We start from the raw sequence: 22,489 nt of genomic DNA, 5'->3' as shown, positions 1-22,489 counted from the left end.
CAGACTTTATAATAGTGGTCATGGTTCTACACAGTCAGCACCTCACACCTGTGGTGTGACCACACCACACACATGATATCAGCACCTCACACCTGTGGTGTGACCACACCACACACATGATGTCAGCACCTCACACCTGTGGTGTGGCCACACCACACACATGATGTCAGCACCTCACACCTGTGATGTGACCACACCACACACATGATGTCAGCACCTCACACCTGTGATGTGACCACACCACACACATGATGTCGGAACCTCACTCACGGCTCATCTGCAAGACTCACAGTCTCATTTTCTTTTGGCAAGGTCATTGCTTCCTCAAGAAACATTCCATCCTAGACATCGTGGGCAGGCTGACTTCAGGGATGCAGCAGAGCCTTCCAGGCCTTGTCTGAAATCAGATATTGGTGCGGGAGAATTCTTTATTCTGTCAATCATGTTTTAAATAAACGCTGATTTGCCAGGCAGGAGGTGTAGGCGGGGAAACCAGACAGGAAGTGGAAAAGGTCCTGAGCCACATGGCTAACATAGATCAGAAAAATGGGTTAATCAAGATGTGAGAGTTAGACAGTAAGAGGGCTGACCTAATGGGCCAATCAGCATTATAACTTATAGAGATCTCTTGTGTGATTTTACTCTGGGACTAAACAGCTGGGGGTTCGGGCGGTACAGAAACCCCAACAAGCCAGCCCTTCATGTTACAAGATATGAGTACATTTCACATGTCAGGATGGCCTCTAGAACCATTACCACCACACACACACACACACACTGGGAAGGCTGATGGAGCTGTTCACAGAGAAGGGCCCCTAGAATCAAGGGGTCATGGTTGTGTGGGACCTTCCCGATGCTCTTCCCCAGGCAGGCACTTCTGAAAAATAAGTGCACTTTGGGGAATGCTGCATAGGAGACACTTGGGAAATAAATAGGTCCAGAGGGAGATGCAAATGAGGAGACTAACTGGGAAAGAGTAAGTCAGCAATTTCACTGATGAATCCCACTTCCCACGGAATTAATCATACTTTGGATCCAGGGAAAGCAGCTGTAGTCTTTGTCCTACGGCACTGGAACTAAAGACGGTTGTCGACGGTAGGGTTGCCGCCCTTGTCATGTATCTGTTTATTGGCATCATAGATGCCGAGCTTTCCTCCCCTGCGTTCTTTCTTCCTGAGCGTTCTCCAGAGGCACATTTTTTTCTGAGGCACCCCTGAAGAGGTTTTCTGTTCTTCTCTGTAAGTGGCAGCCTCTACTTGATTTGCAGCCTTCTGAAATGAGTGCTTTCTTACAGAAGGTAAGCTGGCTTCCTAACCAGAGGGTGTGCATTCCAGTTAGCGTGAGGTTTGCCCTGGCTGGGCCCTCACTCACTGCCCTACTTTGCGGTCAGCTCTGGTGGTGTCTCGTGTCAGCCTAGTGGTAGCACTATTCCAACTCCATATTATAGAAGCCTGTCGGTTCAAGTGGTCAGGGACTGGAAAGGAGCTCTGTTAAGACCCTACCACGTCATCTTAGCCCCCTGCCACACTCTCAGAACCTGTGATCTTCACCATGTGGGACCCCAGAGTCTGTGGATAAGGACCCTCCTGTCACCTACCTTTGTTCTTTGACGGGGTAACGGGGTAATGGAAGTGCAGACAGAGGCTTGAAGAGCAGTGGGTAGCCAAGGTTTGGAGGGGGTGCTCCCTGAGAGCCACCCTGCTCTGTGTAGTATGAGGAACAAGAGCTTCATTGCCCAGTGCACAACCTGGAGAGCTTTGATTGGTCCTTTGTCTTCTTTGTCCACTCAGTCTTGTCTACTTATCACCAACCTCCACTTGCCCACAGAACTTGCAGGCCTGTCACTGATACAGTGTAATTCTGCATTCATCCTTTTATAAAGCTTGAATTCTCTCTCTCTTTCTGCACATGGTGTGTGTGTGTGTGTGTGTGTGTGTGTGTGTGTGTGCTTGTTCATTTCCCGACCATCCAGACCTGAAGTAATCAATTACAACCCTACTTAGCCTAATAGCTCATGCTTCTTGTTGGCTAGCTCTTATATCTTAAATTCACCCATTTCTATTAATCTGTGTATGGGCACATGGTTGTGGTCTATCGGTAAGGTTCCATCCAGCATCTGTATCCTGCGGCAGCTACATAGCTTCTCATTGACTATGCCTACTCTCTCCTCCTCTATCTGCTTAGAATTCCCGCCTTGCCATATTCTGTGTTGCAATAGGCCTAAAGCAGCTTCTTTGTTAACCAATGGTATTCACAGCATACAGAGGGGAATCCCATGTTTTGTGTGTGTGTGTGTGTGTGTGTGTGTGTGTGTGTATGTGTGTGCGCGCTGCTGTGAACCCAGGACTCTGTGCTTACTGGGTAAGCATGTAACCATTAAGCTATACCTCCACCTTCAGCTGTGGTCTTCACTGTAGCTGACGCTGGCATTGTACTGGGTGGGCAGTCTCTTCTTAGGGAGAAGCCATCCATCTGGTTTGAGCTGCTTTCAGTAATTTCATGGGCAAGTACTCTCTTCCCTGAGGCATAGGGTCCTCTGTCTGTTCTGTGTATACCTGTGCAGCTGTCTTAGTCAGTGTTCTGTTACTGTGAAGAAACACCATGACCATGGCAACTTGTATGAAGAAAAGCATTTAACTGGCACTGGGTTACAGGTTCGGAGGTTTAGTCCCTCAGCGTCACGGCAGTTAGTATGGTGCGGTACACAGACAGACACGGTGCTGGAGGAAGGTGAGTGGCCCTACATCCAGATCCAGAGGCATCAGAAAGAGAGAGATCACTGGCACTGGTTTGGGCTTCTGAAACCTCAGAGCCCACCCACAGGGATACACTTCCTCCAACAAGGCCACACCTCTATTCCCTGTCAAATACTGCCATTCCCTGATAGCCAAGCCCTCAAATCTATGAGCCTATGGCGCCCATCCCTATCCAGGCCACCGCTGTAACTTTCCTTGCCATTTTCCAGAGGTTCTTAGCTCCTGGAAAAGAGCAAGCCATGCAAATCATTAACGGTAGTATTTTCTTGACTCCAGGATGCCATTGTAAGATGCTCAGTTATTTGAACAACTCCTTTCTCATGGTGCCAAACTGGACAGTATGTCCAACCGGTATTGGTAAGGCATAGTGAGTATAATATGCTTAGATAGGACATGGTCTGGAGAATGCACCAAACACAGCTTGTGCTGTAGGACAAAGCTGTGATTAATTTATACACATCCCTTCTTTCTTCCTGGGAGCCAGGTACTTCACCCTCTTAGGCCAGAATTTAGTTCAAAGTCAAAATACTGATCTGAGAGTTTCCTGTTTCTTGTGATACAACTGATAAATACCATGTAAATTAGCCTGGTTCCATAGCAACTAGACCACACAGAACAAAATCACACTGCTGCTAACTGGTAACTTAGGTGGGTGGTTTTAGTTGTTGGGTGACCTTTGTGTTGTCTTTTTTTGGGGGTGGGAGGTTCAAGACAGGGTTTCTCTGTAGACCAGGCCAGACTCCAACTCACAGAGATCCACCTGCCTCTGCCTCCCAAGTGCTGGGATTAAAGTATTGCCTTGTTTTTGATGTCTGGTTTCATTGTGATGGTCCAAGAATATTGACTGCTATCCTAGTTTGGGTGTGCTGTGTATTTCCTTAGCAAGACTAGGGGCGCTTTCTGTAAACGGCTCCTGTGTGACCGGAAAGTTTGCACGGCTCTCGTTTGGGGGCAGGGTTCGGTGTTTTTATTATTTTGTTCTCATCTGTGTGTCCTCATGCCTGCTCACTGTGCAGTTTCTGGGAAGGGAGCTGCTAACCTCCCGTGACGGCTGTAAAAGCTTCCCTGTAACTCTGGCTTTGCTGGACAGTGGCGAGGTGTCTGGTTACGTGCATAAAGCCTGGCTGAGCCTTCCTAGTGGTCAGTGTCTTCCTTCCTATTAATTTGCCTTTGGTTCTGTTTTCTCTGACAGCACTGCTGTACAACCGTCCTTTGGTTAATGTGCGCTTGCCTTATTTATCCCTATCCACTCTTCTTTATTTTTAATTTTTTGATGTTATTTTGTTTTAGCTGTCTCTCCTATAGGCAGTGCATATCTAGCTGTTAATATCTAGTAGGTGAGTGATTGCTTGGTATACTTCTTTCTTTTCATTTGTATTTGTTTATCTCACTTTTCATCTGTCATTTCCTGATGCTTTAGATTTTATTTAAAATTTCTATTTACTTCGTGATCATCACATTTTTACCATGTATACTGGACTACAGTTTTGTTTTGTTTGTCTAATGAAAACTGAAGTTAACAGAATCTATCTTCTCAAACAAGGCAGAGGTCTTTGCATTACTTTACCACTTAGAATGATCTGCTAATTACAACCCCAAACACTTGTAGGATTTGAGACACAGGCCTGAGCTTTTTGCTAATTCGCTGTGTTCTATGCCTTGACTTATTCAAGACATTTCTCAAGTTTAAAGCGATACATTCATTCATTCCTGGCCCATAAAGCACATCTCTCGAGGTGGTTTTAAAATGTACCCTGAAAGTGGAGTTCAGAATTCTATGGTCTACTGCCAAGGGGCCTGTTTTCTAAGATTTGTTATTTTTTTGTGTTCCTCGTGGGATATCAGAAGGGCTTTTCCATCCTGGTACCTGTTTACCTATACTAGTTTCTCAAGCCTGAGTGCACATACAGACTTACGCAGGATCTTGTTGGAATAGGTTCTGATGGACTCGCACCTCCTTGGGTGGTGCTGGGGCTCTGCTCTGTTCCATGGGCCTCAAAGGAGCAAGGGCCGGGACGATTAACTATAGTTAGGAAACTTGGAGGTTTAGCTCTAGGCCAGAGTTCTCTGTTGCTTCTCAGGTGGTCAGATACCAGAAAAAACTTTCTGTCGTGGTTTGGGGCAGGTTGTTTTTTTTTTATTTTTTGTTTTTGCTGAAGGTCTCTCTATATGCCTGGCAGAGTCCTCTCTGTCCCTGTACCAGCCCAGGCCCTGCTGGCAGAATGTGAGTGAGAGCTAGTCCAGTCCACATCCATCCCACCCGCTCCGGCCCCTGCTGAGGTCAAATCTCTGTGTCACGTCCACGGGATGCTACGCTCAGTACCCCGAGGAAGCACCTGCTCGGGCCCGGGCAGGCTGCCTGGTAAAAGGCAAGCTTTTAATAGAGACACACTTCTAAATAGTAACCAGGAAAAAGACTCTCTTCTTAAACGGGTATCCATTTATAGGACTCAGCTGTTGAAGCTCAAGGGTAGCATTAGGCTTAAGTTTAATCTTCTGTATACTGTAATTTACAGAGGCGAGCAAGGCGCTGTATGTACAACTGTTTCAGCCATTCGTCATGATGAATAGCGATCGCTCTTGGCGAAGCAGAAATGCCGTCTCCGCTTCCCGCTTTATGAATATTGAATTGGCCCAGGCAGGCTCGTGCTGCACCAGTTTAAAGGGGGAAATTCCCTGATTGGTTCTGCGGCCTCCTGGCCCCAACTGCCGCTTTACTGCTACGTGCACCAACTTGGATCTTGATCCAGGTGGCAGTGCTGTTGGTACACGTGTTTCTGGTGAACACTTCACCAAGTGTTTGTGCCGATCCCGAGTGCGAAGCCTGCTAAAGGCGGCAGCTTTACACTGAAAGCCAGGGACTGTTAAAGAGACGGGCGTCGCTCGAGCCGGGAAGCCACCCACAGGGATCAGGGAAATATCTCGGGGTGATAATCTGATACAGGAAAACTAAGAGGAGTATGATTCTGGTGAATTCCTGAAGGTGGGATGATTTCAGTTGCGGAAGGGAAATGAGGGGTGAGATACAGGAGATCCACTCTGGAGAACCCAGAGCCCCCTGTGCCCTCCACCAAATTTCTCTCAGTTCTGGCATCTCATTCTCTGCTCTGGAGTGGATGCGCAGTGCATGTTCGGGTAGGACCTGAACACCCAGGGGGAATCGCCTTCTTTGCTCAGGCCTCTTAGGTCTGCTCAGCTAATCGCCCTATACTCAGGCCTCCAGGAATCACCTGTCTCAGCCCCAACCCCTTTCCTAATCCTTCTTGCCCAAAGAAACCGAAAGCTTTCCTTAGGCCGCCTCTCTGATTGCCTCGTGTTCATGAGCACCTGTGATAGGGCAAGCGCCATGCTGGGTGGCGAGATGAAGACCCCAGGACACATATGAGCAGGGCTGCCACCTGCTTTTGGTGCTGCCATAGAGACCCTGCCTTCCGTGGTCACACTCCCTGGTGCCCCCTCCCTGGTGCCACCTCTCAGCCGTGCCTCTGTAGAGAACACTCAGCAAGCCATGCTGCCCTTGGAAGCCCTTCCATTCCTACGGCCTCTTGCAGTGTGTGCACAAGCACTTTTCACAGTTCGGAAATCTGGACTTAGAGAAGAACATGGCGAAATACACCAGGGGGGTGGTAGCTTGGCAGGATCTGAAACTCAAAGAGAAAGTCAGAGGCAGAACCGGGGCTAGAACTCACATCCCTGACTCTCTCACTGCTACACCTCTTTGCCTGTTCCATCAACAAAATGCACAGCAATAACAAAAGTGATGTGCTTCCTCTAGGAGGCAAACACACCTTCAGAAAAGTTTGCAGATTCACAGTTTCTAAGGCAGGACTTTCTCATCCATAGTGTATGCATCCCTTTCTCACAGGAAATCTGAGCTCTCCCTGCTGACCATTAGAAACACGCCTCAGTGAAGCAGGGCTGAAGAAAGTGCCGGCCTACTTCAGAGGTTCTGATCCATCCCTTCCTTTCCTAGCCCGAGGATTCCATCAGAACCGGAGCGATGGTCGTGCTTCATCGGGTGCTAAGGGCAGCTGGTTACGTGCTGCATGAGAACGAATCCAGTCTGTTCACCATGCTGATTAGCTGCAATTGGGTGACGAGCGAGCTCTGCAGACTGAAATGCTGCCGAGTGAGAGCTTTGTGTGTGTAAACCTACTAATGAGAAGAAGGGCTTCGCAGAAAGCTCGGCGTCAGCACCCTTGCCGGTGGAACTTAGAGTGGCTAGTTAGTATTCTGAAGCCCCGGCACACGCACAGATCCATCGTGATCTTGACATTGCTCCCATGCCCAGGCCTCAGACGAGTCTCTTAAACGGGACGAGGAACCAGCCCAGGGAGAGAGCTGTATAACCACAGGCAGACATGGCCGTTTGAGACTCCCATGAGCTTGCTGTGGCCTCCCGCCTCTGTTTGCCCGCTTGTGGAATGGGTACTGTGATTCTGCTCCTAGGTTATTATTAGAAATGATAAATCTGAAGCTGCCTTGGCATGTAACTTGGGCTAAAAATATGCCTCATGCCACGTGGAGAAGAGGCATCTTTCGATGAAATACATAATGAGGTTAGACGGGAAATATCAGTTGCTGGCTGCAGGGGCATGACCAGAGACTGGCAGTGGGAAGGGAGGGGCCCAGGGGCGGGCTAGCGAAGGCGAGCAGAGACCATCTCTGAGGCTGTCTCTGGCTGCATGGTGGAGTGCGCAGACAAACACAGCAAACACAAAATGGCATGCTGCAGTCTGGTCTGAATGCAGGGAGAGGAGGCTGGGCTGAGTGTCTCCACACTGCAGGCTCTGTGTGGAGAAGAGGCGGGGCAGATCCAAGTCAGCTCTGGTCCTTCAGGGCTCCAGCTGCAGTGCCTGAAGGGCTTTAGGGTAGAGAGACGCACAGAATTAGGAAAGAGTTTGACTCTCCAGCTGCACCACCAGGCCTGACGTGGACTCTCATTCTCCTCTGTGACTCCCATCAAGCCGTCAACCTCTCTATGCCTCTGTTTTCTCATCTACAAAATGGGACTAACATAGCACCTGACTCGCAGAGGTGTTCAGTACGACAGAGGAAGCAGATAGGGCTGTAGCATAGAACGCCTGGCATTGGGACACGTGAACACGGTGAGGTCTTTGTCTGACCTGATGGGTTCCCACACATGGTAGAGGGTGACACACGGGCAGTGTGACCAGTAGAAACTCATCTCTAGAGGATTAAGATATGCAAGGTTTTCTACCCGGTCCCGGCAGATTTTAAATTTTTATGGCTGTGGATAAGTAAAAGCATCATGTTATCTCCAGGGCTGTACCTGATGACCCACCAGCTGCGTGGGGAGGGGAGGTGTAAGAGCTGGTTCTGCTCAGGTGGACCATACCCAAACCCCAGTGCATCTCCTTCCTGCCTTCAGGGATACTAGAAGATTAGGGGTGTCTGTGTCCCCCAAAACAGATTCTAGGCGCCAGCATCCTGGGCACTTATTACTACTTATTTTATAGAAGGCAGTTTTTCTCAGTCATTGACTGGCACTGCCTTTCTCGGAGCCCTGGAACTCTGTCAGCGAGTCCCCTTGATTTCCTTCTCCAGCAGAGAAAACTCCGTGTCATCTAGGACTCTTGCTTTAATTCCCCGGTCCTCTGTCTGTGCTGTGCAGGGTGGGTCTGCCCTCTGCTGCACACATGGTTAGGACGCTGGCATTCCAGCCTCATGGAGCAAGTATCTTGCAGTCCATTGGTGAAAGGAGACAGCAGTCCTTTGCTGGAGGGTGTTTGCCAGACCGTGATGGTACAATGGGAAGAAGTGTTGGCTCCTCGCACAGACTCCAGTTCCGCTCGGCGTGCACCCAGCCTAAACAGCTCTTTAAAACCAGAAGCAATTTGTCATCTTTTGATTCTCTTCCAGCTCTGTCCCTGTCACAGGTAGATAAATGAGGTAGCATATGGGTGTCCAAACGCAGTAGCGTCTACTCCCCGCCGTCTTCTGTGTAGGGAGCACCCGTGGGGTGGTCCCTGGTTTCGTGATTGTAGCCGTAAGCAAATTTCTCCATTGCTCGTCCTATTTATACGCAGGCAGGAAGCGCTTTCTCAGAATCTCCCAGCCTCCAGGGCGCCATTGATAGGTATGTTACCCTGAAGTGAATCATCCTCTTGTGAGCTCAGCATCTCGTGTCTGTAGTTCCACAGAACGCTACTAATCAAATCAATGTCTCAGCAAAAGCCAACAAGCAATCCTGAATTAAAAATAGAGAGGGGTTGGAGTTTCTGTTTTAAAAAAGCCTTGATTGTAGCAGACTGGCGGGTTAGGCGGATGTGCGTACATTCCCTTCCGTTGCAAGCCCTAGAGCAGCTAGAGAAAAAGAATACCAAAAAGTTTCTGCTCAGCCTCACAGGTGTTAGATCCCATGGCTATGCAGAAGTGCCCAGTTATTCTCAGGGAGCTGCTAAGACCTTCTGAGCTGGTTACCAATCTCTGGATGACACCCCGTAAGGGAGAGAGGACTGTGCGGTACAGGCCGGCCTTGGGCGCACACGGAAGAGCTGTGTGTCGCTGGGCTATCACACAGATGTGGTCTCTCTGCATCTGAGTTTGCTGGTCCTGTCCCTTGAGCCTCTGTCCTTCATCTACTGATGCTATGTCTGCCGTATCTGCTCGTAGAATGGGGGAAGGGACAGAGCCCTGATGTAGGAAGCTCACCGGCCACCTTGGCTGTCAGATTTCATTGAGACTTGAGGATTAAGAGGGGCAGACTCCTATGTCCTGGATAATAGGGGACAAACTGGTTTATTAGAAGATGAATATGGCCCACGGCGGGTTCTTCAGGCAGCCATGTAGTTCCTGTGTGCTAGGATCGTGTGAAGGCCACGGCGGGTTCTTCAGGCGGCCATGTATCTCCTGTGTGCTAGCATCATGTGATATTTGGGGATTTTCATTTTGTTGTTTTCTAAGTTTTTGGACCAGCTGTACAAGACACTGACTTTGGAAAGGCTGCTTGTGTTGACAGGGTGATCCTAGGGGGCACTTTGGCATGCCTCCTGTGCACTGAGAGAATTGCCCTGACTCCCGGGCCCTGAATTTGCACCCTTGGATTCCCCCAACCTTGACAGACTCTGTATGGCATTCCTTACCCTCTCTCTCATCATCGCCCTGGATTCCGTGTCTGACACAGTGGGCTCTCTGTCACTGTCTTTTGATCGAATGAGTGGCGAGTGAATAATTTAATATCTGGTCCTTTCGGTTGTGCTGCTCACCCCAGATGCGTCAGAACACCCAGTCGAGGTAGGGAAAGCAAATCCCTGGGCCCCACCTTGGGTTCGCCCTTCGTGGGCCTGGGTTGGGAATGTGTGCACATGTCTAGCGAGCTCTCCTCTGACGTTGGTACCCCTGGTCTGAAGGCTGCTTTGAGTACACTCCTCAAGGGCCTTCACTACTCAGGTGCCTTCTTCCCTTCCCTGGGTCCTCCGAGTCAATGCCTGTGGGCATCAGAGGTTGATTCTGTGAAAAGAGATTTCCGGGGATTTCACCAAATGGGAAAATCACCTTGGTTTTTTGGTGACGGTGTTGGTTTTTGTTTTGTTTTATTTTGCTTTCTTCTTTTAGTCAGAAAATACATCTAGTGGGCTGGGGGTGTGGCTCAGTAAACAGAGCGCCTGTCCAGACTGCGCAAGGCTCTGGGTTCAGCCTGAGCACTGCATAAATTGTGTCTGGTGGCACGTGCCTGTCATCTGAGCCCTTAGGAGGTGGAGGCAGGAGGATCAGAAGTTTAAGGTCACCTTTAGTTGTACTTTATGTTTGAGGCTGCCCTAGGATACAAGAAGCATGCACATACACACATGCACACACACACGCGCATACACACATGCACACACATACACACACATACACACACATGTGCCCACACACGCACCTACACACGGGGGAGTGATAAACACAAACTACGTTTTCCCCATTGTATAAGAGATGGCGACCATGTTACCACTGCCCTCTTGACAGCCTGTCTGGAGTACAATAGTGCAGCGGTACACCCTGCAACATGTAAGCCCACTTACATCTCCATCCGATATTGGAACTTCTCCCCCCCCACACACACCCTGTGTCGGATGCATTTAACTACAAAGTTAAAATAAGATGTGACCTTTCTTGGACACCGCACATGGGCAGAAAGGATGCAGGAGATGAGGCCGCAATAGCGAAGGGAACATGTTGTTTGCAAAGCTTTTTATTTGGCTGTGGGCCTGACTGAGATCATTTGGCCCCAGGATTCATAAACAAGAGGGAGTTTCATGGCCCAAAGAGGGCATGACTGCCCTCTATAGAAAGTCATTCTCCTAATGCCAAGTGTCACTCGGGATGGCCAGCAAGGAGGGTGGGATTCCATGCCCAGGCCTCAGGGAGCTCTTCCCTCTGTCTTCCTGTCTAGGGACACTGTGGGGATGTATGGACACACTGGAGAGGCCAGGGACAGGTCAGTCAAGGGTACTACAGAGATCAGGCTCCTTGAACATAAAGGAGGTGATGTGGAACCCGAGAAGGAACCCATTGGGGACTCTCCTCAGAGTTAGACAGTGAGTATGAGTGACCTATTGCCGTGTAACAAACATCCCCAACATTTAGCAGTGTGGACTGATGAAAATATATGGTCTTGAACATTTCCGTGGGTCAGAGAGTTGGGTGGTCCTGGCTCCAGGTCTCTCATGAGGTCATAATCAAGCTATCAGCTGAAGACGTGACCAAAGGTGGAGACCTGTTCCCTTGATGGCTTACTTCCCTGGCTGTGGGCCTGAAGCCTCAATTCCTTGCTCTCGGTACGTTTGACCCTGAGAACAGAGGGAGAGAGCCTCAGTGTTGACACACTGCCCCTTTGCTTTGTGTGTTTGTTAGCCATGATTCTGTAGCTGCAGCCTGCAAACATGGTGGGGGGGGGGGGTTGTGGCTCAGTGTCCCAGGGGAAAGCACACCCCCCTAGCATGGGCCTCGTGCATCCCTGTCTTTCCAGGCTCAGAATCTCAGAATAGGCAGGGCTTCCAGCTGAAAAGTGAAGGTACTGTGGTCCTTGGAACCCTGGGGCTTCAACCTACTGAGAAGGGAGCTAGAGACTCTGGCCCCAGACAGGCCCCTCACTCCTTCTGTCCATGTCTCAGAAGGAACTGAAGCTGCTAGCAGTGTTTGGTTTGGTCCTGAGAGGAGGAGCAAGCGGGAGGCTGATGAGAGCCAGCTCTGCTGGGAAACAGCAACAGCATCAGCCAGGGCTTGGGAGGGCAGGAACTCTATCACAAAAGACGGCCTGGACTGAGAGAGCTTGGGGAGGGAGGTATCAGGAAGACACCCAAGAGGTCCCATTTAGGAGGCTGACTTAGCTGCCGAGGGACCTGCAGTTAACCCTTTACAGCCAAGGTCCCGGGGTCCTACGGAGAGTTTTTCCTGTGTTGGAAGGGAGTCCACCTTGACCACCCTAGCCTCTACGCTGGTTGGGTAGCATTGCTCTGAGGACACAGCCATTGGTGGCCACACTTTTCTGTGTCTCTCTTATCTCCCCATCATCCCCAGGGAATAAGCTAATCAAACTCACTGATGGTTTTACACTGGGAAGGAGATAGCTAATAACTTGGGTGACAAGTATTAGAATACAATGTGATGTGGATAAATTGGGTCCATGTATTAAGAGCTATAAAATGAGATTTCATCACAGCATGAATAATGGGTCCCGTGGAAAGGATTAATCAAATACCCCATTAAAAGGTATAGGAATTCCAGTCAGACCGCCCTGTTTAATTACACTCCTGCCCTCTCTCCTCCCCATTCCTTTCCCCCTGAAATGACTTTCTGCTAGGAAAAAATATGGAAACGAGCTCAGAGGAAATAATGGGGAAACTGGGACATGCGTTTTTTTGCTAGGACCTGATCCTGAAGACAGATGTAAACGGCCAGTGTTTAATGTGGTGGGGGAAGGCAATTGGCATGAGCCATCCTTGACAAATGTAATTTCCAGAGGCGCCCTGTTGATACCATTCAGCAAATGCCAACAAAGCATTTACTTTCCAAAGGGAGAAAGCAAGACAGCAAGAGAAATGCAAGCGTCTCCTGGAGCGGAGCCGAGAGCCGCCAAGCCCTAGAGCAGCGTCAGGTGTGAGCATGCGCAGTGCAGAAGATACGCACAGCTTCCGAAAGATCGTGCAGGACTGGCTTTGTCTGCGGAAGGCTTCCTGGAAGAGGAGACTCCGGCAGAGAGCCCTGAATTGTGGACACGCTTCCATGTCCTCCGAATTCGTGAGCACACTCTGGTGGCAGGGTCTAGAGAGGAAGCGGGCTTGAGCAGAGCAGGGGGCACCTGTGGGGCTCTTCTCTCATTTCCACCACCACCACCCAGGTCCAAGCTGCCATCACGTCTCACCTGGACAACCGCCAACGCCTTCCGGCTGCTTTCCCTGCTCCCACTCTTGCTCCTCTGCCACCCATCCTGCACACCAAAGTCAGGCTCCAAATCAAAGCTGGTCATGTCATTCTCTTGACTTGTAGCTTTTCATTGCTCTTAGATTGAAACTAGAAACCATTATCATGGCTTCAAGGTCTGTGTGTTCTGAACCACAGCCTGAGCCAGGCTCCCTTCCATATGGCAGTGCACCTGACCTGAACTTCTCAGCGCATTGGGTCTTCCTGCCGCGCGGGGCCTTTGCACGTGCTTCTCCTGCCCTAACAATGGCTTCCTGTCATCCTGTCTTCTCCAAACTCTGACTCATCCTTCAGAACACGTCCCAGTGATTACGCCCTCTTGGAAACGTCCCTAACGTTCACATCCAGACTAGTTTTCCCTCATGTGTTTGAAAACAAATATTTATTGTGTGAACATATGTTTTAATGTCTGCTTCCCTAACTACAACATGAGTTCTGTGAGGGCAGAAGCTCAGTGTGTACACCCCTCAGAGCCTGTATGTGTTGATTGGATCGTGGCATCTAGTTAGCAACGGGAAGACAAATAGGGAAATTCCACAGACCAGTTTCTCCACGAGTATGATGATGAGTTTTTTAACAGAATGAAAACCTGAATTTCTGTCCAGACCCTGACACCTGCTGGCTTTATTGTTTTAGTAATAGTATCTGTGTCCTTGTCTATAAACCCGTGATACTAACAGCCACCTCATATGACCGTTGTGATAATCTCATGAAATAATGTATACAGAAGCATTGTTGACTGTAAAACCAGACATAAATATATGTTGTCACTCTCTAAATGTCTGTACATTGAGTCCTTCTCAAGTATCTATCGGATCGATGGTAGATGGATGGATGGATGATGGTTGGAAGAAGGGTAAAGGATGAATGGATCAGTCAGTAGGTGGATAGCTAGATGCCTGGGTGGAGGGGTGGCTGATGGATAATGGCGTGGGTAGGTGGATGGATAGGTAGATGGATGGACAGATTGATAGTTAAGGAGCTAGTGCAAGAGAACACACGGGAACCAAGTATCCAGGGACTTGAGGAAGAGGGGAGGAGCTAGTGGACTCTGTCCCTATACAACATGCTATGTTGACGGGGCAGGCAGGGAAGATGATGTTGAAACCACTTAACCCAGGCAGGAGGTCGTCACTGGTCGCACAACTCAGGGCCACTCCTCCTCGGCCCCTTCATGTCTGTCCTGTCAATGACATGCCTTCGTTATAGTTTAATCGCTTTACCAATTTTTGTCTTTGGGGGAGAAATCAAATTGATTTGCACATGCAGCAAAATTGGTGCCATTCCTCCAGCGGCTGCCAGCGGGTGCTGACAAGGGAGGAAGCAAACGTCTGAGGATAGGAGAATACACTAGGCATTCGTTTTAATAAGGCCTAGAAACCTTCCTTATTTAATAAATTGCCATGGATAACTGGTTTCCGTTTCAAGAGTGGTTTCATCTTTAACTCCCTGTGCTCTGGTAGGATTAAGGCCCGCAGGTATAGACATGGATTTGTGGTTTGAGACCCCGACACACGCATCCATGAGGTTTTGGGGTTTTGTTTCATTCTCTTCGCTCACATCCTATTCACGACCACTGCCGCTCTCCTGGGGTAAGTCACCTGCTTATGATGGCTGGAGTTCCAGCCCTCTGTTTGGCCACTCTGCCCATGTGGAGGCCCAGGCGCCTGTTCTATCCAGTGTTTGTGGAGGCCTTGAGAATATGTGGCTGGACGGGAGGCCCACACCTGGCATCCCATAGATGACTCTGGTTAAGAAGCACATGACACAAACATGGGATCTCTTGGCTATTTCACCCCAGGGCTCCAAATATGGTTGGTTGTATTAGGTATTGGGGTGGGAGCCTGGGAGTGTAAGCAGACTGGAGGGAAAATCCCGACAAATATTTTATTCCATATCACTATGATTCCACTATCACTATTGATAGTATAAGATGTGTGGATTGATGGGTATTTTCATCTTTTTTCTATAGTTATAACGAATACCCGAGTCTGAGTACCTTGTATAGATCTTCGTTTTGGAGGCTGTACGCTCTCACAACCAAGCCACCTCAACTGTTTGGTGTATCATTAAGGATTTCTGGGGATGTCACCATTTGATTGAGAAACGAGGAAGGAAACAGGACCATGCAGAGGGACCAAGCATGTGGGGCGTCCTTGCTTCATAACCCACTCTCCCTTCCTGAGGGCAGCATTAATCTTTCTAGGGCAGCGACCCATGGCCTAATTGCCTTTCGCTGGGACCAAGCCGAACAGAACAAAGAGGCTGTCTTCAATGAGGCTTTTAAGTGGGTCGGAGTGCCCCGTGGTCTTCAGCCAGGATTGCTCAAGAGCATGTGGCTGGTTGAAGGACGGGACCGTCTGTGTCTCCAACTTCCCCACCTCTCCCAGATCAAGGACTCTCCTTGACAGCTTGTGTTCAAGCCATCAGTCTTAGAGTGGTTGCTTTTGAGCCGATGTCCTGAGACTGGCAAGGAAATGTACTGAGGTCCTGGTCCAACTGTCAATAACAGTCTTAGTGTAGGCCCAAACCCAACAGGCCAGAAATTACTGCTGAGATTGCATAGTGGGGCAGTAGAATTGGGATGAAACCCCTGGCTGGTTCTCCTAGTCTACCAAAGGAAGAGAGTCAGTACTCCGGAATCCTTCCACTATCCAAAAACAGGAGTCCAAACCTCTAGTTTCAGGCAGAAGAAAGTGACCACTTTGATCTTCCAGAACCAGGCCTGGAGCTGGGTTCCCGGCTCAGCTCACCTTGGCTAACTCTGGCTCTACTTGAGCCTAAACCTTTTCTCTTTTTTGTAGGTGGAAAATGAGTATCTCATGCTTTTCCGGAGAGGTCGCATGAGGATTAAACGCCTTACTGCATGCAGCGCGCCCAGCTCGCCAGGCATGAGAAGTGAGCTGATAGAAGCCGTAATAGGTTTATTCCCCTGATAAGACCTGGATTCCCTGCAGACATCACTGCTGAGCTCAGAGGCAGGATTGGAGAGGGGCTTGGAGGAGGGCTGGGAAGGGGGCAGGGAGAGGAAAGGACTCAGAGAACTCTGGGATTCCTGGTGAGCTAGAGACTGCTCCTAGAAGCAGGAGAGAAATACTTAGACAGGAAACATCCCAGTAACATCTCCCAACCCAGGTAGAGGCAGAGGTGCCAAGGAGCTCTCACCACATCTTTTGGGATGGTGCACTATAGGTAGCTAAGGTGAGGGAGCTTTTGAGTGATAGTCACCCTTTCAGTGAACAGGAATTGAGATTAATTTGGCTTTGAGAATTTTAAATGCACACATTGTAATCATTGGCTGTACCCTAGAGCATTGTAAAAATCAGGGTTGGAAATCTCTTACCGTCTACACACTTAGAGCAGGAACTCAGTCTTGCAAGCAGATTTTTTTAAAACTCCTGAGCCTGGGGAAGAGATCGGCTGCCTGTCAAATTTGCATTTAGTGCCTTCTCCCTCCCTGCGCCTCCTGCCCCCCACCTTTCTCCACTGTGAGCTGGCAGGAAGCCTTGCAAGCTTGGTTTCTTTTACAAACACTTTCCTTGGGAGAACCAAGGAAAGAAATGAGAGCAGCACTCGCCTGTGACCAGTTAGTATTCCTAGGTTCTGGTATTCCTAGGTTCTGGTATTCCTAGGTTCTGATATTCCTCCCCGGTTGTTTTAGGCTCTTCCTTGCCTACACCACTAATCTTTTGAAGATCATTTCTATTGAATTTACAAAACACCTTAAAAGCTGTGTCCTTTTTTGATCTAATTCCTGTTGTGGAACTGTTTGTCCCCTCTGCCAGTCAGAGTCCACCCCACACATGCTTAATTTTAAATGGTTGTCCACTGTGTGGATGTCATGACTTAATAGTATATAATTTAGGACCCTGGGCTTATTAGGGGTGTCTGGAGGTCACCATTAAGTAGATGGGCTCTTCGTTAAGTCAATATTGGATAAGACCTTTCAAAGCTGCTGGTAATTGTGTTTGTGGGCTGCCTGCTGAGATTAGAGAAAGGGGGGAAAAGTCTCAGCACTTGCTTTTCTTGCTCTAAACCCTAAGTAAATGTCCAGATTTAATCTCCCTTCTTTCATCTATAATTTAGACTCCATACATTTGGTGAGTCCGGTCAGTAGTTTAGATGCTGTAGGTTTCCGCTGCCTCAGCCTCTCCTTATTATGTAATTGTGTTTGATGAAACCTAATGTATACAGTCCTGGACCCCAGAGCATCGTGAGAGCCACCACTCATTATGGGTGTGCTCGCCACTGGAGTAGATTTTACAGACTCTTCCCCTGGCCACTTCTAATTGCACAAAGTCTCCTCCCTCCCTCCCTCCCTCCCTCCATCCCTCTCTCTACCTCCCTCTCTCTCTCTGTCACACACACACACACACACACACACACACACACACACCTCTAGTGCCACAGAAGATTCACTTGGTCTTCCTTGCTTCCCTCTCTGCCTTGTTATCACTATTTTGAAGGATTTCTTGGCCCACACAGTCATGAGAAAAGAATGGCCATGGGTTGTATCATCCTGAAGAACATGGCTGGGAAAGAAGGCAGCTTTCAGGTGATAGTAGCATTAAAATTGAGCGCGCATGGCTGTATTCTAAACTGCACGTTAGGTAGCACAGTCTTTAGTAGATCGGTTTTGCGAGGAAAGAAAGAGATGATGCGGGGCAGGCTGTAAAGAGCTCTGTGTGGTGGTTTATCCCTCTTATCCCAGCTCTCAGGAGAGGCCAGTGGGAGCTACAGTGGGAGAGTGTCTCCAGACCAAACGCCCCAAATCCAGGTGTGTAATAAACAGAAGAGTGGCCCGGTGTCTAAGGCTCTGCCCTTGGGTGGCCTTGCCCGAGGCAACGTGAATTCTAAGACTAAGTGACTCCTTCGGCGGGAGGGCTTGGCTGCTGGTGTCTAGACGCACTCTGGCCTAGGGACTGAGCCAGTTCCATCCCTTTAGTTGGACAGCTCATGGAGGTGTCTGCCCGATGTAGCACCGTTGCTCAGTGTGATTGTCAGTGCCCTTTATTTCCACAAGGTTTTCTTTTATGGAGTCCATCTGGGGAATCTCATGGCTTCTCTTTCAAGAATTTTGTCTTTGGGAGTGGCATCACAGAATAGAATACTTTTCTCTCACTAAGAGAAATTGTAAACTCATCTGGAAGCTCCCTGGTGGGCTTTGTCAGCTGGTGAGGTCAGGCCTGATGAGGAAGGAACCTGTGCACGGGGCTTCTCCGAGGCATGGCTGCCATAAATGTTCTTGTTCTGCTGGGCTCGTTACGTGGTTATTTCTTTAGCCTGCATTGTGACCTACCCCACATCAAAACTAGACCCTCACAGGACTCCTCCTGCTTGCTGCCATGCCCCTCTGGACCTTTATATCCATCCTTAGCGTGAGATTTGCTGGGGGACTCATTGCTGACAGATCCTGCCTCTCTTGTCCCTCTCCAAGATGTCAGGCTGCAAGGAGCGGCTATCCCAAGGCTGTGGTTTTAGTGTCTCCTTTAGAATTACCCTCCCTCCAGCTTGTGCATAGTTCCTTTAAGGCCTTTATCCCCCATTAGATGAAGATCCACTGAGGTATTAGTAAGCTGGATAGACATTTCAACAGGGAGTCAAGTCATAATGAATGAGACCCCAGAAACCTGAGGTGGCACACAGGGAGAGCCTGGGGGGGGGGGGGGGGAGAAGTTTCACCCTTTCTTTTACGGTTCATCTGAACTTGTTAATATTTTTCAGTCGAAATCTAGAATCTCACAAAAGTACAACATGGGGCACTTTCATCCAGCTGCCTGGAGGTTGTTCCCTCTTCAGCGGGTGTGCCTGAGCCCACACCTGTTTAGGAACAAGTGGGCTAGATTACGGGAATCTGGGCTTGGTCTGGTTTTGCTGTCATTCAGTTCTCATAGCGGGTAATCAGTAAACACATGTCGGATAGACAAGGGACCAGACTGGCAAACACTGCAAAGTGACCGAGGTAGGTGGTGACCTTCTGTCACTCTGATCAAACGACACTTGATCGCCTCATCTCCGCCACTGAATGCGGACCCTTCCCCTCTGTGCCTCCCCGTCCTCCGTCCTCGACAAGAAAGCCCATCAACGTGCAGAAGTGCTTTTCAAGTGGAAAAGCAAACGGCTTTGCACACAGTCTCCCTCCTGCACAGCACTCAGGGGCCCGAAAGCGTCTCTCCACACCCTGTCCCAGTCGGACTGCACACAGTCCCACCGACTGGAGGAGGAGCCCGAGAATGGGTCGGATGGCATTCGAGGGGCAGGAATTTAAAACCCAAGCCTCACATCCAACACTCTTTCCACCAGAGTCCGCTGGGGATAAAGAGAATGGAGGTTCAGCGCCCACGCTCACAAGGCTTCGTGTCCGTTTCAGGCAGGGTCTACCTACAGGTCCGCGGGAGACTTTCTGTTGTGGTTCTCGGAAGGGTTCTCTCTGCAGAAACGGCGTTCATTAACGCCGCCACTGCTCTGTCTCCTGTAACAGAGGGGCGGTGGGGACATCAGCCGCAGGAAACCCAAGCTCGAAGCTATCACAGTAGTGTAGCCTGTGACCCCGACGCTTAGGAGGGAAAGGTCAGAGGATCAGGAGTTTGAGACCAGCCTAGGATACATGGGATTGTATCTCAAAAGGTCAAAAGGAGAGAAAGGGAGGGAGGGAGGGAGGGAGGGAAGAAAGAAAGAAGGAAGGGAAAAAAGGAGAGGGCTTTCCAAGTTCATCCTAAAGGCCTTGTTTTAAATTTCTTTAGATTTATTTTATGGGTATGAATGTTTTGCCTGAGTGTATGCATGTGCACTATACATGTACCAAGTACCTGCAAAAGTCCAAGAAAAGCATCAGGACCCCTAAAATTGGAGTTACAGATGTTTGTGAGCCACAGCTGTGGCTACTTGGACCCAATCTTGAGTCCTCTGCAAGAACAGCAAGTGCTCTTAACCAGGGAGCCATCTCTCCAGCCCCACAAAGGCCTTATTTTTATCACGTTAATCTCATCCTGCAGCAGATCTCATTGGACACGTCCTCGCGGGAGCTGGGGAGGAGAGGCACTTGCCTGGAAAGCATAAAGACCAAACGCAAGGACCAAAGGCGTGCGAATGCTAGGTGGGCGTGGCTACCCACCATGAAGGCTAGGTGGGCGTGGCTACCCACCACGAAGGCTGGGTGGGCGTGGCTTACCACCGTGTTTCTTCTTCCCTCTGTTGTCCCACCTATTCTCTCAGCTGCTGGTGTTAACACCACACAGCTGGCTTGAGCCAGGACTGATTGGGGCATAGAACGGCTATGTGACCAAGGTTCCATGACAGCTGCTGTCAGCACTGGGACTCGAGTCAGAATCCTGGCCCAGCCTTGTTCTTTCCTGCTTCTGTACTAGGACGGCTCCACAATGGTTTCCTTCCCAGCCGTCTTTGAGGACCCGGCAGTTGCAGCTCAGCTGCCCGTGAGCCCGCAGCACCAGCTCTCGCCGGCTCTGTTGCTATTTTGCAGCAGTTCAATGTGCGATGACCACTTTGCTGTATATAATCACTTAATTAGCTTGTGCCTGCAAGAAAGAGCTGCTTCATTTAGAAGCTTAACAGTGAAAGTGCCCGAGTCATTTGCCACAATCTTGATGGCATCAGGATGATTGTAGAATGTTCCGCTCCTTGTTCCTAATCCACTTAGCACAGGGGCACCAGGGGTCAGTCATGCAGGGCACAGGGACTATGCTCGGGACTACAGAGGGGCTGCGGTGGCCTTAGCTATGAGACACAGGCAGGTGGGGAAGGCAAGACCATGGGAAACACAACCTGAGGGCCTTAGGGGGAAAAAAAAAAACACCCTGAAAGGTTGGGATATGAGCAAGGTCCCAGGCTCTATCAGTGGCACCAGAAAGGAGGGGAGAGAGAAAAGCAGGACGTGTTATGCCCCAAAGAACCAGTAGAACCGATGTTCAAGGGGCCCAGCTGAAGTCAGTAGTGAGGTTCATATCCGCATCTCAGATGACGGAACTTCTTAGTCACAGAGACACCTTGGAGAGGACTGGGAAGCCAGAGTGCCACTCTCTTCTTTCTAATGTGGAACCCAGCTGGAAACCCGGTGCCCACGGGGCAAGACTGGTGCATTCCCAGAATTCCCTGCTCACCTAGATAAGCCCCAAAGAACTTCTCAGGAGAACTGGAGACGGAGAAGAGCTGCAGCCACTTGGCCACCCGGGTCTTGTCGCTTAGCTGTCTGCTAAGAGCAACAGCTCCGTCTCCTGGAATCCTCTAGCTCCACGGAAAAGAGCCTTTACTGCCACAGGATTTCCCTATCAAAGTCAAGGTCGAAGCCCACAGGGCTCAGCCCATTATGGAGTTCTAGCCAAGGTCAGTGGGTTCCTCGTTGCTCTTAGTCTTTCTCACATTGCAACTCTTTCCACTTCCCGGTCTCCTGCCCCATAGAGTTCTCATTTAAGCACTGGACACAAAAACATGAGCTAGCTGTCCGAGCCTTTCTGAGGTGCTGGGCATGTTGTGTTTTCTTGGCTGTCATACGTGGGTCTCTAACTATGAGACATCTACGCGTAGTGTGTTGTAATCGGTCTTTCCTTCTCTGTGTGTTATAACTGCGTAAGGATCTGCCCTCCTTCACCCGCCTCCTCACCGCTATCCTGCATCCCAGGGACTGGCAAGCTTAAAAACCATAGGAAGCTGAGGATGGCAAACAGAAAGAGGTAGAGACCTGTCAAATGGCGGCTTTGTTTCGAGGAGCCGTGGGCAAGCCATTACAGACTTCAAGGAGCAACCGACAGGTTATCGTTTTTTAAAAAATGATCATAAATAGAAAATTCTATTATTCATCATGTTTAACTGCTCAAGAATTTATTTTTGAGTGCCGGGCAGTGGTGGCGCATGCCTTCAATCCCAGCACTTGGCAGGCAGAGACAGGCAGATCTCTGTGAGTTCGAGGCCAGCCTGGTCTACAAGAGGAAGTTCCAGTACAGGCTCCAAAGCTACAGAGAAATCCTGTCTCAAAAAAAAAAAATTATTTTTGAAATGCTGGCAGGCTAATGGCAGAAGAGGCCTTGGGGACTGGGAAGAGGGCCTTCCTTGGAAATCACAGTAGACCCCCCCTGAAGCCCCTGTGGTCTGTCGACACCATTCCAAGTGTATTTAGGGGAAGGACATAAGGCCCCTGTGTTGAACGGCTAGTAAGTTCCTGCAGAGCTTAGTGGTGTAGGTGCATGAAGACCGTCTTTATAGTGCAGGGAGAAACCCTGTCACCTGGGCCATTTTTTAAGGATAATGTGTCTAGAACTCAGCTAAAGTCGCTCTCAACAGTGGACTTAGAC

The 22,489-nt window shown here is 49.5% G+C and overlaps 1 protein-coding gene across 8 annotated transcripts in view; it reads left to right on the top strand.

The window, feature by feature from the left end:
• Positions 1-22,489, top strand: part of Atxn7l1 (ataxin 7 like 1) — a 233,489-nt gene that overhangs the window by 97,473 nt on the left and 113,527 nt on the right. The window contains exon 4 of one of the 8 annotated variants that reach the window (XM_048415600.3): positions 12,779-13,963. The exons of the other annotated variants lie outside the window; for them this stretch is intronic. Coding sequence (XP_048271557.1) covers positions 12,779-12,864 — 86 coding nt within the window. The 3' untranslated portion in view covers positions 12,865-13,963. Of the gene's footprint in view, positions 1-12,778; positions 13,964-22,489 lie in introns of those variants that run through there. 8 annotated transcript variants of the gene reach the window in all.

This window comes from Myodes glareolus, chromosome 11 (genome assembly GCF_982192425.1).
Source record: "Myodes glareolus chromosome 11, mMyoGla1.1, whole genome shotgun sequence".
NCBI classification, from domain to species: Eukaryota; Metazoa; Chordata; class Mammalia; order Rodentia; family Cricetidae; genus Myodes; species Myodes glareolus.
This window is presented reverse-complemented; position numbering and strand designations above follow the sequence as displayed.